Source organism: Hypomesus nipponensis, chromosome 17 (genome assembly GCF_054491055.1).
Source record: "Hypomesus nipponensis isolate SF chromosome 17, ASM5449105v1, whole genome shotgun sequence".
In the NCBI taxonomy this organism is placed as follows: Eukaryota; Metazoa; Chordata; class Actinopteri; order Osmeriformes; family Osmeridae; genus Hypomesus; species Hypomesus nipponensis.
The window spans coordinates 5,750,636-5,766,925 of NC_140377.1; the positions used below are offsets into that span (position 1 = coordinate 5,750,636).

Genomic DNA, 16,290 nt, shown 5'->3' on the forward strand with positions numbered 1-16,290 from the left:
TGAATCTTGACGGACTGTGTTCAGATTTTTTCCCGATAATTGATGAATTGACTTTCTCCAATGTTATAATGTGTAAACTATTTCCGTCTCAGAAATCCTACATTTATTCAACATTATTATGACATTTTCGGACGTTTTGCGTGACACTACACTAGAGTTGAAAGTGATATTGGTGATGGGCCCTATAGTTGTCCAATTCAGGTTATCTCCAGCCTACCACAGATTAAGCGCGCAATTGTTCAACAGGTGTTTATGTTTTGTACAATGAGTAGGCTGCATGACGTCACCGCCCTTTCTTTAGGAAGATCCCCGCTCGAACGCGATACAAATAAAGCCAAGCAGAAATGTGTTGTTGTTGGTGGTAGATACGCCCAAAGGTCATAGGCTAGTTAACGTAGAAGCAGCAGCAATGTTTCGTTGTTTCAATATTCTGTCGGTCCCTGTGCAGGTACCAGTTGCAAGTTGTCAATTCCGTGTAGACCACAATTGTAATATTTAGATTTTCAAAGTGCCACTTTCTTTAACTTGTAACAAACAGTGCTGTTTGTAAAGATACCATTAGATTAGCTAACTGCTATATTGGAGTGACGGAAATGATTGTATAATGTTTCTGCCATTCTCAATTTGACTAGATGTGCATACAAATTTGTCTTCACCAAGATGTGAGTAAGGAGGGGAAAAAGGCAAAAACCCTGAGCTCTAAAATCGAACAAGAGTTATCTGAGCAAGCCAAGAATGAGACGAATGTGGTCAAGATCCTGATGCTTGGTAAGCTGGTGCAAGCTAACAGTACCTAAGGAGGATACCTTTTGTGGGTTTGAGTAGAGTACAGTGTTGTTTGTTTTCAATTTCCTTTATGCATCCTACTGCTTACTCGCTGAGTTGAGTAGGGGTTGCAGAGAGTGGAAAGAGTACCCTGGTCAAGCAAATAAAGATCATCCACAGCCAAGGCTTCTCCAAACCAGAGCTCCTCAGCTTCAAGGTACAACATCAGATAGCTCACATGGGCAGGAATTGTGACCTTTTTATAGTTTTGAGAACTTGATGAAGTTGTTGATGTCTGCAAGACTGGTGGTGGGGAAAATGTATTGTCCCCAGCGTAGATGTCTTGAAGCAGCTCCGTAGAAATATTGACTGAAATGATAAATGACGTACAGTAGTAGGAAACCAGACGGCAGGCATCCTTACACTAATCTACCATGCTAGGGAAACAAACACACACTCAATGTCCTGCTGTGACAGGCTGCTTTCAAGCAAGCAGACCCAATTGTTTAACATTTCTGCAAAACAATGTTTGTAATCAAACAAAATCCCTAAGGGGTAAGAACTCCATGACTGGTGACGTGAAAATAATGGTATGAATGGAAGGACCCACCGCTGCCCTGAAGAACATGGGAAAGCTCTTTGATAAATGTGCTGTTGACTTTTACAAGAACATTCCTCCACCAATGCTTTCTACAGTATAAGAGGGGTATGTTTGGACAGGGTACAGATGGACTGCTCTGGGAAGCTGTGGTCGTGTCTGCGTTGCCCTAACTCTTCTATTCCCTAACTCTTCATACTGGGAACTTTCCCGCATGTTTCCAACAAAGCTGTTGTGGTTGAACTTTTCCCAGCAGGATATCATTTAAAAATCTTAATACTGATATTTATTCAAATGCCCTTTAACTATTGTGTTGGAGCTGGAGATTCCGTTAGCAGGATATGCATATAGACAAATGTCTTCATTATTTTATCTTTTTAGCATTTTCCAGTATTTAAAAGTGTTTCATTTACTGTTTTAATTTGATGATCACGGATCACCACTTGCATTTATTGTCCAATGGTTTTTATCTCACTGGGTCTTTTAAAACGGGCTTTGCCTTGTGGCGTAAATGTGGCATACGAGAACATTTCCTCCCCCAAATCATCACGTACACTCATGCGGACACACCACACCCTTCTTTCTCCACAGCCTGCAGTGCTTGACAACCTGCTGAAGTCTATGAAGCTTGTGTTGCAAGGCATGGGGATGCTCAGGATCAACTTGGCCCATAAGAACAACAAGGTGAGGGGCAGAACAAGCAGTTCACCAGCATTCTGTTTCAGTGCAACCCCACCTTCCTCTGGTCTAGCAGACCACCTGGAACCCTGAGTGTACGTTTGATGCCATAAACCGTAATACCCGGAGGTCACTCTAGATGTCAGCCTTTCTCACTGACAAAAGTCACATTCTCAGTAAGAGCCCGATGCGACACAAATCTAAAGTATAATTTCTTCTTAACCTTTTGAATCTGTTTTTTTTGGGGGGCCTGTTTGTGTCTCCCACCTCCCAGATGCATGCCTGCTCCATCCTCTCCTGCGACCGCTGTTCAGGGGAGGACCTGGAGCTGCTTCCGTTCGTGGCTCATGCCTTCTTCTCCCTGTGGGCCGACCAGGGGTTCCGAGCGACGGCAGCCAGAGGCTCAGAGTTTGAGCTCAATGATTCAGCTCTCTAGTGAGTACCTTACACGGGCCCACTTAGTCACGACTAGCCTGGAGCTGCCTAAGGGACAACCAGGGACAGACGTGCCACTTTCTTGTCAATACAATATGACGGCGGCAACCGGTAATGCATCGTCTACAGGAAATGATTCTTCTGACATTTACTGAAATGAGAGGCTTAATTGCAACACTGTTTATGCATTCTGGGACACAGGGCCAAGGGGGTGTGATGATACAGACATGACTGTATTTGAAGCACTTTGTGTGTGTGTTACTGTGTCGTGAGTAAGGAGTGCATAAGAGGTTGTGTAGACGCCACAGGAGATTGGGAAGGGTATAATTGGTCAAACTACCTGCACTGGTTGTGCAAATATGGGCTGTCCATCATCTTCTCCATCAAGGAAACCCTTTTGGGGTTTTTCTGTTTGCCAGTGTGTAATCTGACTTTGAATATACTCCTGTGAATACGACTGGCAGCCTCTCTAGTGGTCTTTCATAGCTAGTTTGATGGTTTTATCTTTTTTTATGCCTATCCCAAAGCAGACCCTATTGATATATTGTCAGTTGTGTTCCAGTAATGGCTTAGCACCATTCATGCAGCCTTTGTGCCAGCATTCATGGGTTGATCAGCTGTGTTGTGAAGCATGAGATGAAGTGTCCTTGGGAGTGATGCAATTATGCTTTGCATGCGAGGCATGTCCGTTTAAAAAAAATTATTATTACACTTTGTTTAAAGTGCCATCAAAACCCAAATTCGGTCTCTCTCTGCCACATTTCAGGGACATTACCTTTGATGAATGCTGCTGTTGAGTTATCAAGTGAACTGTGAATGCATTAGCATTTTCCTCTGTTCTGCCAAATACTGTGTGAAACACTGGTAGAGCGTATGAGCGTATGAGTTTTCTTTGATAAGCTTTCCCCATAGATCCCTGTGTTTTCATGTTGAAGGCAGGAATTTGAGGTGGAGAGACAACAGGTGCTGGACTATGACGTGTAGAGGCACGAGTGGCCAGCAGACTCTGAGAGGGAAGGATGAGACCATGACAGTGACATCATGTCTCTGCCTGAGGGCTGCACACTAAGGGGACTGATTGAGGACCCCCTCTCCCTACGGGAGTTCCTCTGGTATTTTGCAGGAGGAAGAAAAGACCGGGATATTTCCTGCATGTCCTCTAATCTCTCTCTCTCTCTCTGTCTCTCTCCCCTACATTATCTATCCCAATAAAGCGAAAATGCTGTGAATTTTTTTTAACATTTAAAATGAGAAATGGACAACATCTTGTTTACTGCTACTCTAGGCAGTCAGGGTGTTGGTTTCTCCTGTAAAACACATTCATGGGGCAAGTCACTTTGAAAGATACCTTTTGCTTTTTAGAAACCATTCACCTCAGCGTTTCCAGACACCAACCCTTTCAGACAGCGGCCCAGCAGAGGACAGCGAGGGGGAGGTGTGTTTTATGGCCATCCTCCCTTCTTGCAGTCACCTCTGTAAGAGGTTGCCAGGTTGTATCAACCCCCTACTGGAGCTGAGGCTGCCTCAAGTCCCCCGGGGGCCTCCTGTAGTCCGGGGGCTGCTCTCAAGCCACTGCGACTGCATGGCCGAGATGCGTTGATGCGGGCCTCTCTTCCGGTGCTTAAATGTGGCACTGACTGGAAGAGACGAGCTTGAGGGGGTGGACGGCTGGACTCCCCTGGGAGGTGATGGGTCCAGTCTGAGATGTCACAGACACTTTCCTGGCCGTAGGAGATGCAGAGAGAGAGAGAGAGAGAGGGGGGGGGGGGGGGGAGGGGGCGAGCTGGTTCAGGGAGGTGTGGCACGGGGGATGAAAGCTCAAATGAAGTCGGTGGTGGTCGTCTTGCACCCTGTCGGTATCGTTTACCTTGCCACCCGCCCTGATGTGGATGTGTGTGTCGTGCCAAGCTGGTGCCTGTTGGGTTTGGAATGTGCTAATTGCTTTTAATTATCAAAGGTCAGTTCCACTATGGCTCCTGCCGTGCCGCCCATGCCTACTAGATTGCTTCATTCTGAGTTGTGACTGAGCTCCTCGTAGGACAAACATTTTACCAGATGAAGGTTTTGTTTAGCTTTAGCAAAAAGTCTGCTAAAAGCAGTATTGTTCCTTTTTGTATAACCCTGTTGATTAGGGCAACATTCATTTTGGATTGTGTTGACATCGAACAGCCATAATTGCAAATTGTACTTGCATCGGTTCTAACGTATACCCTTTCTAAAGTCCCTGTGGAACCTCTTGAGTTCAGCAGCAACATGGAAGCGTTTGAGTGTTATGTTTACTAAAAACTCACTTGTCTTGTACGAAGCCACCTACCCACTTCTTTCTGAGCAACTACATTTACATCCAGCCTGTTGTATTCAGATTGTATGAACATGATCAAAATCATTGGAGTAATGTATGTAAAGTTACTTTCTGAAGTTCTTTCTCCACCTGTAGTTTCTTTGAGAATTTGAGTCGGATTCTCGCTCCCAACTACATACCCACTGACATGGATGTACTGAAAGTGAGAGTGCGTACCTGTGGAATCATCGAGACCCAGTTTCAGGTCAATCGAATGGTTTTTAGGTAAGACTTTTTACAAATGTACCCATCAGGTGGTCGGTCTGAGACATTTTTCATTTGCAAGTGTATTCAATTGTATTATATGCGTACATTTAATATTGAAAGGAGTGGAGGCTGTGCTTTCTACAAATCCCCTCCACATCTGCATCACATTACTTGAAATGGTTAAATATAATGTCCGTCGTTCGTAACACAACTCTAACTGTTGTGGTTTCTCCTACAGCATATCAAATATTCATGTGGCCGAGTTTTAATCACTGCCATTCTACATTGCAGAGCATATAAAGGGTCCAGCATACCCCCCCCCCCCCCCACCCCCCCAAATGTATTGTCTCTTAAGATGCTATTGTCTGGTATTGCTATACAGGGATCTCAGGGGAGGGCTCTTAGAAGCAGGTAACAGTGATGGTGCGCTTCACTTCACGTCTCAGCCAGGGTCACCTGGGGGCTACCTGCACCCACTCACAGCCCCCACAGGACTGGAGGTAGCACGCAGAGGCATGACTCAAACCTATGAAATATTGATTTCCAACTCCCTTCTGACAATTCTAGAGAAGTAAAATATGACATGTTTATGACTGCTGAGCAGCCCCCGTCCTCCTCCCTACAACCTCCTTTCCCTACCCGTTCTCACGCTCATCCTCCCAAAGTACTCATTGAAAACCTATTGTAGGATTCTCTCGCTTTATGTTGAGAGACTACTGCAACCACAGAACAATGTGGTATCAAATCCTGGAGATTGAAGTATTTCCTACACTGTGATATTTGGGGGGGGAATATGTTAGAATCCCTCTATCATATGTAAGTTTTCACAGACTATAATGGGTCGTGGTTATGCTGTGTTCAATCACCTCATGGTCATGGCAGAGAAGGTGTGTGTGTGTGTCTGTGCGTATGACAGGATGTATGATTTGGGAAGCCAAACAACCCAGAGAAGGAAGTGGCTAAGCTGCTTTGACAACGTCCAGATTGTCCTGTTTGTGGTGGCGCTCAGCAGTTATGACAAAACCATGATTGAGGACCCTGCTATGGTGAGAGACTCCACTCTCAACCTTAAAGTTGAAGTGGACATTATGTGATCCTTTTTTACCTGCTTGAATAGGGATACAGTTTGGATCCAGTTAGTGTAAAAAGAAAATGACGGGTTTCTGAGCTGATTACATCCATTTATATATTCAATAGGCCAATCATGTGCTTCAGAGTATAACGTTTAGAAAAACAATTTAAAGAGTCAATCTGAGCACCTCAGATTCTGAGATGTCTAACTGTTGAATAGAAGTTTTTCCTTGGACATTTACACTATTTTAGCATCTTGTGTAGCACATCATTGGTGTAACTGTCTGAGCCTCTTCTCATTCTCGTCTCTTGTCTTTCCCTGTCGTTCGCCGTAGAATCGACTCCAAGAGAGCATCGAGCTGTTCACCTCCATCTGTGCCAACAGACTTTTCTCAAGTACTTCACTGGTAGGTCTTATTTATACATTTTACAAGGGTCCTCTACTGTAACCCACCTGTTAGAAAGTACTACCTCCCAAGCAGTCTTCACTGCCGACATCTCCCGAAAGTGGAGTTAAAGGAACACAAATACACACCATCCGTAGGGGACTGTAAGTCCCAGTGACGGGTCGTCCCCTGTAGGGACGGCTTCTCTGGCCTTTTGACACCATGGCCTGGTGCCGTGTAGAGCCTTGTCGACCGTGGGGGTTAACAACGCGGATCTGAGGGCCTCCTGGTAATCACCTCTGCCCACCGCACTGAGCACCGCCCACCTTGATTGACTCTGATATGGTTAATTAACACCTGGGGCGTGATTGAGGTGTTCTGGAGGCAATTTCAGTCGACTAGAGTTGGCTGAGAGACGCTCTTTATTACACTGTGTAACAAGCTTGTTTAATTTCTCATTTATATTCACCTGGTGGATGGATGAGTCACTTGCAGGTTGAGGACTTGTTTGTGTCTGTTACTAGAGCAGAGCAGGAGCATTGGAGTAACCTTCCAGTCCTCATCTCTCACATGTACTTACTATTGCCATTATGACATCCACACAACACCATTTTACACCTTGAAAATATGCCCAAATACTTGCTTGTAATTACACCATTGCATCTGAAAGAGGTCTTTTATAGTATAAATAAATTACATTATTCATAACTTTTTTATTGATTTTTTTTCCGACTGAACTGCATGTTTAAAGTTGCTATACTATCTTTCAGATCCTGTTCATGAACAAAATGGACCTCTTCCAAGAGAAGATTCAATACTCAGGAAGGCACTTGAGGCTATATCTGCCTAGTTATACAGGTTGGGTCACTGAACGATTTGTGCTTTTGGAATGTCAACATTTTAGCTTTGTTTATCTTCTTTGTCAAGGACGTTTTTAGAAATTGTTTAATTATTCATCAGTTTTCATAATTTAAGAGTAAATAAATTCATTTGTTACGTTGTTCAATCAAATTGACCGAACAACTGTTCAGAGTTTGGGTTTACTTCACCCAATCAGTCCTGTCAAACAGTGACCATTATTATATTACACTATGAATGTCCCTTGGACATTTAAAGACATCAAATTTAATGTATTTGTATAGCACTTTTCACACGCAAGCATGTCACAGAGGGCTTCACATACGCCCATAGAACTGCCCCTCAACCAACCTAAACCCTCAAGGAAGACAATGAAAAACTCCCAACAGGAGAAAAAATGGAAGAAACCTTGTTTAAATGTGTTAATCATTTATTTTAAATGTATACACCACATTGCGGGTAAAGAATACTAGTTTCAATGTGACTTTTCACATTTATTTTCATTAAGTAATATTTCTCCACTATGTTCCCAGGGAAAACTTAGTTACTGCTATTCGGATGTGCACTGCTGTTCTTTCAGGATTAAATCCACCGGAGGCATACAATGTCAATGCATTCCATACATAAATGCATATTTACCACCCTTTATTTAGAAATCTCTCCGCAGGTACTGTGTGATGGATTAGGATGGCCCCAAGGGAATGTGTTTCTGTCCATACTTTTGTTGTATGCTGCTTACTCTGACATCTGAAGTCCCTTTCTCATCTTGCTGTCAACCACAGGCTATGCAAACACCTCACGTGCATACTGTATCCATAGCCGCATGGTTGGTTGTGACACTACACCAGGGGCAGAAGCTCACATATTTCAGTTTTATCTGAATAGCGGGCTTTTTCAGAATCTAGTCACATGGGAGATAAAGATACTGGGTTATCATTCTTTCCCTGGAGGCTGATAATAAGATCCTATTCATAAAAAGCTGACTCATTGACTGTTAGCAAAGTCCTGTGAAGCAAATAGTTACTTCTTTTTTTTTCCCCCAGTAAGATTGCCGCTGTGCCAGAAGGACACCAGTAATGCAGGCGCCATCACAAGTCCATCTGCTTTGTCCCCACAGGAGCCGACTGTGACGTAGACGCTGCTGCCCGTCACATCACTGCGATGCTCGTGGCCTGCAACACCACACTCAACAAGAGGGTGTTCCACCACTTCACTACCGCCACTGACACCAGTAACATCCGGATGGTGTTCCAGGTAGCCATGGACACTGTTGTGAAACAGAACCTAGCTTCTGTTTCTCTGTTGTAGGCACACATAAGGCTGTCTATTTAAAAGTTCTTGGTTTTTAATATGTGTAAATATTTCTTTAATGTATTTTATTTTTTTAACGTATTTTTGTGTAAACCAAAGGGTAGACCGGCTGTTTGTGGTTCTTCTGTGTCATCATGTTTTACCCATTAAGTTGACATTTTTTAACCCTAAATGGGCTTTGTCATAAAACTATTTTTAACTGAATGTTTGGCTGTCAAAACTAATATAGGTTGTGCTGCAGTGGTATTTTATAAATACATTTTTTATTTAATAAAACTGATCTATTTTCTGTTTTTGCCATTTTTATTTGTCATAAGGTAAATCATTAATACCACAGACAATGTAGGTGCAATGTAAGTTTAATTTAATAATTACCAACGTACTCATTTCACGTATGTACAGTACATTCTTAGACATAACATGTAGATATTTTTAAGATAAGTGCAAGTAAACGTTTGGAAGAAAATGTATGAACACTTAGTAAGAATGTAAAATGAAGACAGGAAAAAATCTAGATCAAATCTTTTATACCATCGGTCAGTCCTTGGTGTTCATTTGTCAGAACTTGGCGCGTGGTTTTAGGTGTCCACACAGTCCGATGAGTCCAGAGACACGAGCACGTCTGCTTTACACTGGAAATAGCCGGTGCCGTCCAGGGCAAGTTCGCAGCTTTGCAGATTGGGTGTAATATCTTTAAGACAAATAGGCTGTGAAGAAAAAAAGAAATGAGGTCAACAACATAATAGGTTACATTTGATGGTAAAACTTAAATGTCACATGTCTACTGATACGCATAACATTTTTAACGGTGTAATATCGCAAGTGTTAGGCTACGGACCATAAACATAATTTCAGGGTGCATAATTTCAGTTAGGAATGATTAAAGGAAGTATTCGTTTGTTACAGTTGTTTAGTTAGCCTACTTTTACGCACGATTTAGACTACGCCTGAATCAGCAACCTGTGTCCAGTGCCGTGCCACTCAAAATCTCATCGATAGTTTATGAAAAAGTTAATGACTTACCATAGTTTTGAGGACGGAATGTTGACGACTGCCGCTGTCTGGAAGCACGCTATTCACTGTAGAATCTCTGCTGTCATTCAACTCGGAGTCAGCCCTTTTGATGTACGGTGATCGCCGGATACCAGACAGCAAGCCTGACGCCCTGCCAACAGAGTAGTAGCTCGGGCCAGCAACTTGCTTGTACCACGCTTCCACTGGTTCATAAGACACCAGGATGGAGATAACAGCCATTACTAATGCAAGTTTAATGGACTTCTCCATATCTAACCAGTTGGCGATCACTTGCGTACTTGTACTTTCTCCTTCTGGTCTCCTAGGTTGCAGGATATTTTTTTTTTTTTTTTGCCGATGTCCTGTCTTATATAGGCACCTCGTGATCGTAGTCACATTTCGTCAACTACACTGGAGTGGGTGATTCGTGTTTCTGCTTGATAGAATTTCAGTCAGGGTTGACCAGTTTACGCTTTGGAGAGCTGGGGAGTTGGCCAGTGTTGAGGGAGGGTAAGAAGATCGACAGCTTGCGTAAACATTGCGTAACGGTTATAACAGCCGATGAGTAAAATAGCTTGCTCATCTGCATCCAACACTAGGCTTACATGCACCTTTCTCCTGTTAAAATCCTCCTTTAAATTTTTGCAGCATTTTTGGTGTATTCATTTAATTAATGTTCAGACATATTGACACCATTGCTTTGGCAAGGCCTTTGGCAGTTACATGGCATTAACATGCTGTAGGTAACTGTACTGTTCTATGCATCTCGATATGCAGGCGCATAGCCCTAACTATGCAGGACTCACTGTACTGACAGTCTGGGCACAAACAAGACATAATTTTTCACTACAATAACAAAAAATAAGAGTACATGCTTTTCTCATAATAGGTAAGGCCCTGACCACACTATAGCAGTTATGTACGTGTGCTTAGTTGGTAGAGTGGGTGTAAAGTGGGTCACATAGATTCCTACCATGCTCGGTTTCTTTGCTCTGAGAGAGAAAGCTTTGAGGCTCTATGTTCAGTCTGTGGTGACAGTGACCTGATTAGGTGACAAACCTATGTCATCAGGAGACCACAGACTGGTGTCTGTTTCTCTGGGGGTATGAAGCTAAACAGAGGTTCTCATTTTATCTACCACTTTGTGCTTCTGTGAGTTTTCGGTCCCAGAAGCGTGCTGTTGTGACTTCAGAGATGTGCTTTGGACACACACAACACCATTGGTCACTGGCCCTTCTCTTTTTATCTGGTAAGAAAACCTAACTAATTAATTAGATAAGATGAAAGCCTAGAAATCTTAATGCAGATGTGGTGAGCTTGTGAATAGCTTTGGGAATTGGATTGGATGCTACCTAATGACCACGTTAATGGATATGTTGTTTCAGGTGTTGTGTGTACCTTGCCTGAGTGGAATGTGGAATATCAGCCTGAACCAATTTATGCTGTTAAAGGTTGTTCCGTTGTCATCCCTTGTTTATTTTCCTATCCTGAGAAACAAAGAGTGGAAAGGGTGTTGTGGGGTCACAACGTTTCACATCCCACTATACAAAGTGTATATGATAGTAGTTTTAGGAAAAACTCCACCAAATTTGTTTACCTTGGCAATAGAGTTAACAATTGTTCATTTCAAATAACCCAACTAGAACATAGAGATTCTGGGATATATAAATTCAGATTTGAGACTGACAACAACCAATGGACTGGTGTAGTTGGCTCCACACTGAAAGTGGTTGGTAAGTCTTTTAATATGCTTTCTGTAAAATAGTTTAAGCCTGTCAAAGTATTTTGTATTAATACATTTTTATACATTTTGATGTGTTATATTCTAAAGACTTTCAATCAAACTCAATGTGTTTTCTATTTTTCAGATTTAATTTCTGTCACAACACCCAGAAATGGGACAATAATAGAAGGAGATTTTGTAAACATGACCTGTAAGAACATCTATGATGGTCCGCACAGATCATCTATTGAGTGGTTAAAGAATGGAGTACCCTTCTACAAAAGATCAAAACTGTACATTAATAATATATCCCTTCAAGACTCTGGAAGCTATGCTTGTATTCTGAACTATAATAGCAGTCGAACACTTTCAGAAGTCTTCCGTGTCAATGTTGAATGTGAGTAGCTTACTGAAGGTTTATAAATCTTAATCTAATGCAAAACCATACACACAGATATTTGAAAGGTGTACAGTATAATATTATATATTATTATTAATACCATAACAATTTTCACTTTGCTCTAAAACAAGTTGACAACGTTCTAATCATTAATTATCCTAAAATCTTAAAATGAAATACTGGAATTTATATTTGTGACTTTAATATTTAAAATAATATCTACTGACTGGGATATTTTTCAGATGGGCCAAAAAACATGTCAGTGTCAATCAGTCCGTGTTCAGAGGTAGAGAAGGGTAATGATGTTACCCTGACCTGCAGCAGTGAAGCAAACCCACCAGTCCAGAGATATGCTTGGTTTGTAATAGATGGCAGCGTTCACCACAAACTCACATCTCACTTTCAGCTTTATTTTCGGGATGTTCAGTCTTATTCTAGTGGACAATACTACTGTGTAGTTGACAACAAACATGGGAGTCGGAATTCATCAATAGTAACTCTGGAAGTAAAAGACATTCACGGTACGTTTTGCAAACTGTCACTTCACATACAAGAAAACTCTAAACTGTACAAAGACCCTAAACTGCAAATTTTAAAATGTTTTGCAGAGGACCTCAAACTCATATGGATTATTGTTACGTACATGCTACTGACTGTCACACTGGTTATGATCATTCTTTATATGAAAAGGTAAGTATACTGTATGACCTTAATTGTCAAGTCACATGCAACACACAATTACGGTTAGACATTTTTTTTCTTGTTTACTTTCAAGATATAATTGCTAAATATTTTTGGTTTGTCTCCTCAGAAGGAAGATATGGTCAACTCCTGACACAGAAGAGAGTACTGAGGTGTCCAAACTACATTCACATTTTAATCACCCAGTTTTAGACTATACTGTAGTCACAAATATAGCGCAGACCTGGTGATCTACATGCTTCGGTTATTGTTATGATCCTTCAGGTGGAACATTAGTCTAGGCATAAGTTACTACAAAATGTATTTACATTACATTTAGTCATTTAGCAGACGCCCTTATCCAGAGCGACTTGCAGTAAGTACAGGGACATTCCCCGAGACAAATAGGATGAAGTGCCTTGCCCAAAGACACAACCTCATTTTGCTAGGCCAGGAATCGAACCTCCAGCAAATCCAACCTTCTGATTACTAGCCCGATTCCCTAACCACTCAGCCACCAGACTCCTATTTAGTAGTAACTTTCATAATAAGTTTTTTTTAAGTGACAATTATGTCACTTTTATATGAACAGAAAATAATACTAATTGACATTGTAGCTATTCATCTAGGGATGTGAAGCTATGGTATTGCAGTTTATTGGCTTTACAGTGGAAAAGGGTATACACAAAGGGGATTGTCAAGGGGTAAATACATGTTCACATTGATATTGGTTTGATAACATGACATCCAACTACCCTTGAAAACCCCCTCGCATACCCTTGTCTACTTGTGTACGGAAGAACTTATACAATATAATACTATAATACCGTCTACTTGCACAAATAGTTTGGAAGCATGACTTTGAAGTGATAAAACTGATAATATAAAAGAAAAAATAATAATATATATTTCAATTTAAATCAGGCATCTGGCCCATATGAACAGATACAGACACATACACAAAAGTAGAATACATAACAGCTAAAATAATAAAAACATACATGTCACCTAAACTAAACTTGACCTAACTTATAAAAATAAAAAAATGATTCTAAAATGCTATTTAAAAAAAATCCTCCTAAAATGTACAATTTGGGCATGCACAGAAGCTGTATGTGCTCATTCTAGCACTAGATAGTCAACAGACTCATTAAACCAAAGCTAGGGTGATACATGAAAGCACTTGTGACAAAACAAGCGGAAAACTGCAACTGCAGAACCTTGAAGCATTGATTTTTTTTAAATTATATGTCTATCTGTTTGGTTGTTATAATGAGGTCAAGGCTATTAACTGCCTGAGAAAGGAAATAAACATTGATTTTACATTTTTTGGATGAGAAGGATGTACTACATTTTTGCATAGCTTTGTCGGTTGTACTGCTTTTACTCATTTTGCCTACCATACAGAATGTGGTCTTTCCATATGACTCTACATAGATCAGACATATGCACGCTGAGAGCCCTGTTGAGGAGAGCGAGGAGGACCCAAACCAAATCATCTACACAACAGTGTACCTGACCACAAAACCAGAAAAGTGATTAATGGATATATGACATGATTACCCTCTTTTAATCAAATTTCGTTGTTCATCTCTCGTTAGTCTGCTGCACAGTGAGGAACACCCTACGATATACAGCTCTGTGGAACAACTCAACTTCAGTTCAAGCCCTGCTGAGGTTCCCCTGTCTGATATGTATTAAGATGACTGCAATTAGATGAAGATTCAAGCTTGCTCTCAGTTGAACAATTAATAACAATAATATTATCAACCCCTGTATTGTGTTTTATTTTGATTCAGGATCACTCTGAAAAGTAGGAAAAGTGCATCCATCTACAGTACTGTGTTCAGGTAACCCTTTCCAACACATTATACAGGGCCTGCTCTCAGGTCCAAAACCTCCGACTGTTGTAGACCTTTCCAGCATGACAGAACTAAAAAAAATTGTTTTTGTCTAAATGGAAAATGTTTAGAATGTTGTTTAATACTTATGCGGTTAGTCTTCGTTTTGGTGTTTTTGATTTGGTAATGGCTCAAAATGGAGTTGGGTCTACTGTTTGACCAATTTTCAATGTTTCTTATCTCCAGTAGTGGTCGGTGATGAGCCAGTGACAAACACCTGGAGCTGAACAACAAGCGTGGATGTGTTCAGAGAAAGTACAATTGACAAATAACAGTGCTACCATGTGTTGCTCTTTTCAATATCAATTGCATTATGTATTATACCAAACGTTCTAAAGCTGGCTTGAGATGGTTTAATATTGAACTGAAAATAAACAAATTTGATTGTCCAGTGAGTTGTTGCTATCAACTACCTACCATCCTAACACATAACTAATGTGACCGCCCACACAGCAATCTCTCTACAATAGAAACCAAACCATTACACAGTAAACTTTTCACCCAGTTCCACCATCAACACCAGAACCCCTTTTTCCTGCCCATAACCCTGTAGCACTTCCCAGAACTGCTGACTGTGCTTTTCCCCTGGAGCGCTAGCCTCAGTAGTGCCGCCCTCTAGTGATGGTTTGGGAGCATAGCATCCTGATGGTCATGTCTGACAATTCCCTTTGACTGAGTCTGCAAGCTATCGTCAAGGCTCATAATCAGGGCTTTCTCAGGCATTTCAGCCAATTCTCATGCAACACCTTGTGTTTCTCACGCAGTTTAACCATTTCTCACGCCGAAAAGTAAGGGATAGCTTGTCCCGCTTTATACATTTAATGGACAAGGCGCAGGCATACTGACATGATAATTGTCTCGAGTTATAAATGCCAATCAGAAAATATCACCAGCAGTGATGTTTTCAGGCATGGAAATCACGCCAAACTTTTAATTATACACATGACCATATACAATTCCTTCTCTTTGCTCACTCGTTTCTAGATCTCACAAAGTCGTACTTTTCAATCAAGTGGAATGCAATGCTATAACTTTTAGGATGCACGCACCGATGGCATGGTCTGGATGACGGGTCGTTCACGCCCACTTTTATAAAGAGAAAACTAAAAACGAAACCTATGTTATAGCTTGTTGAAACTTAAGACTGCGGCCCAGCCCAAGAGTAGTTTTCCAGGTATCTTCAAAGTTCAACACAGTCACTGAAGAGGTGTCATGCCACGGTTTCAAGGATTTCCGTAAACTGCAGTGTCTGTGAGTATGTCTGCGCAATGTTATATTTAATATAAAACACTGTGCAATATTATGTAACGGAGAACAGATAGCAAGCCTGCTAGCTTAATACCACTAGACGTAGTCTGGTGATTACCTTACCACTTGGAAGGGAAACAACAGCTCGTTTAATAAAAACTAATAGCTACTAGGCTAGCCTAGTTCATCTGCTGCGCCGAATTTGACAGTGACCAGAGCGGATTATAGAGAGCTATACAGTAACTCTCCAGTTAGAAAGCGACGATAGGGAACTGATAGTCAGCGTACCTTCAGTTGGTGAAATACATTGCTAGCTATCCTTTAGTAAACTGGAAATCGAAAGACATTGAATTCATGACAGGCAGGTGGTTAGCAGTGTGTGTATAGCTAGGCAGGAACGTAGCCACTGTTCTTGACATTTGGGGATGTTAGCCCATTATTTAGCTTTGTGGAGCTAAATGTAGGCCTTCTGGTTCGTTGTGATATGTGTCATGATTTATCTAACAAAGTATATTCCATTCAACTATGTACAATATTTAGTCATGTGAAGTGCGCACATCTTCTTTGAACGACGCATGGGCCATATGTGTTTGGAGGAGCGGTCAACATTTCAAGCGCGTGACACGTTTATAAATTTACATTACTATCGAGCAGAACAAACCGAGGATTTCAT

The 16,290-nt window shown here is 41.4% G+C and overlaps 4 protein-coding genes across 5 annotated transcripts in view; 3 read left to right on the forward strand and 1 right to left on the reverse strand.

The window, feature by feature from the left end:
* The first annotated feature begins 328 nt into the window (after window positions 1-328).
* LOC146253163 (guanine nucleotide-binding protein G(o) subunit alpha-like) lies at window positions 329-8,939 on the forward strand. Of its 2 annotated transcripts, none has more exons than XM_084678623.1 (10): window positions 329-448; window positions 633-768; window positions 891-982; window positions 1,955-2,047; window positions 2,316-2,476; window positions 4,914-5,042; window positions 5,941-6,070; window positions 6,431-6,502; window positions 7,252-7,339; window positions 8,457-8,939. In XM_084678623.1, the coding sequence occupies exons 1-10, from the start codon at window positions 410-412 to the stop codon at window positions 8,645-8,647; spliced, it is 1,131 nt and encodes a 376-aa protein (XP_084534749.1). In that variant the 5' UTR covers window positions 329-409; the 3' UTR covers window positions 8,648-8,939. The 2 variants fall into 2 exon arrangements, with proteins under 2 accessions (XP_084534749.1, XP_084534750.1); XM_084678624.1 differs by having other exon boundaries at window positions 342-448; window positions 661-768.
* Window positions 8,940-9,002: 63 nt separating this feature from the next.
* On the reverse strand, window positions 9,003-10,264 carry LOC146253164 (neuropeptide B-like). Its single transcript, XM_084678625.1, has 2 exons — window positions 9,674-10,264; window positions 9,003-9,357 (listed from the first exon to the last, which is right to left on the reverse strand). Exons 1-2 carry the CDS (start codon window positions 9,932-9,934, stop codon window positions 9,229-9,231), a joined length of 390 nt encoding a protein of 129 aa, XP_084534751.1. The 5' UTR covers window positions 9,935-10,264; the 3' UTR covers window positions 9,003-9,228.
* Window positions 10,265-10,796: 532 nt separating this feature from the next.
* On the forward strand, window positions 10,797-14,760 carry LOC146253165 (B-cell receptor CD22-like). Its single transcript, XM_084678312.1, has 10 exons — window positions 10,797-10,913; window positions 11,050-11,397; window positions 11,533-11,784; window positions 12,030-12,308; window positions 12,396-12,477; window positions 12,599-12,641; window positions 13,906-14,003; window positions 14,070-14,145; window positions 14,268-14,318; window positions 14,556-14,760. Exons 1-9 carry the CDS (start codon window positions 10,859-10,861, stop codon window positions 14,283-14,285), a joined length of 1,251 nt encoding a protein of 416 aa, XP_084534438.1. The 5' UTR covers window positions 10,797-10,858; the 3' UTR covers window positions 14,286-14,318; window positions 14,556-14,760.
* Window positions 14,761-15,524: 764 nt separating this feature from the next.
* Window positions 15,525-16,290, forward strand: part of LOC146253166 (E3 ubiquitin-protein ligase rnf213-alpha-like) — a 28,877-nt gene continuing 28,111 nt past the window's right edge. Inside the window, exon 1 of the mRNA XM_084677269.1 lies at window positions 15,525-15,620. The gene's annotated coding sequence lies outside the window, so the exon portion shown is untranslated. The remainder of the gene's footprint in view (window positions 15,621-16,290) is intronic.

Coding starts and splice junctions, on each gene's coding strand:
- LOC146253163 (XM_084678623.1), top strand. CDS start 410: ATGTTTCGTTGTTTCAATATTCTGTCGGTCCCTGTGCAG. Junction 769..890: donor GGTCAAGATCCTGATGCTTG/GTAAGCTGGTGC, acceptor TGAGTTGAGTAG/GGGTTGCAGAGAGTGGAAAG. Junction 5,043..5,940: donor GTCAATCGAATGGTTTTTAG/GTAAGACTTTTT, acceptor TGCGTATGACAG/GATGTATGATTTGGGAAGCC.
- LOC146253164 (XM_084678625.1), bottom strand. CDS start 9,934: ATGGAGAAGTCCATTAAACTTGCATTAGTAATGGCTGTTATCTCCATC. Junction 9,358..9,673: donor ATTCCGTCCTCAAAACTATG/GTAAGTCATTAA, acceptor TTTTCTTCACAG/CCTATTTGTCTTAAAGATAT.
- LOC146253165 (XM_084678312.1), top strand. CDS start 10,859: ATGTGCTTTGGACACACACAACACCATTGGTCACTGGCCCTTCTCTTT. Junction 10,914..11,049: donor GGCCCTTCTCTTTTTATCTG/GTAAGAAAACCT, acceptor ATGTTGTTTCAG/GTGTTGTGTGTACCTTGCCT. Junction 11,398..11,532: donor CTCCACACTGAAAGTGGTTG/GTAAGTCTTTTA, acceptor TCTATTTTTCAG/ATTTAATTTCTGTCACAACA.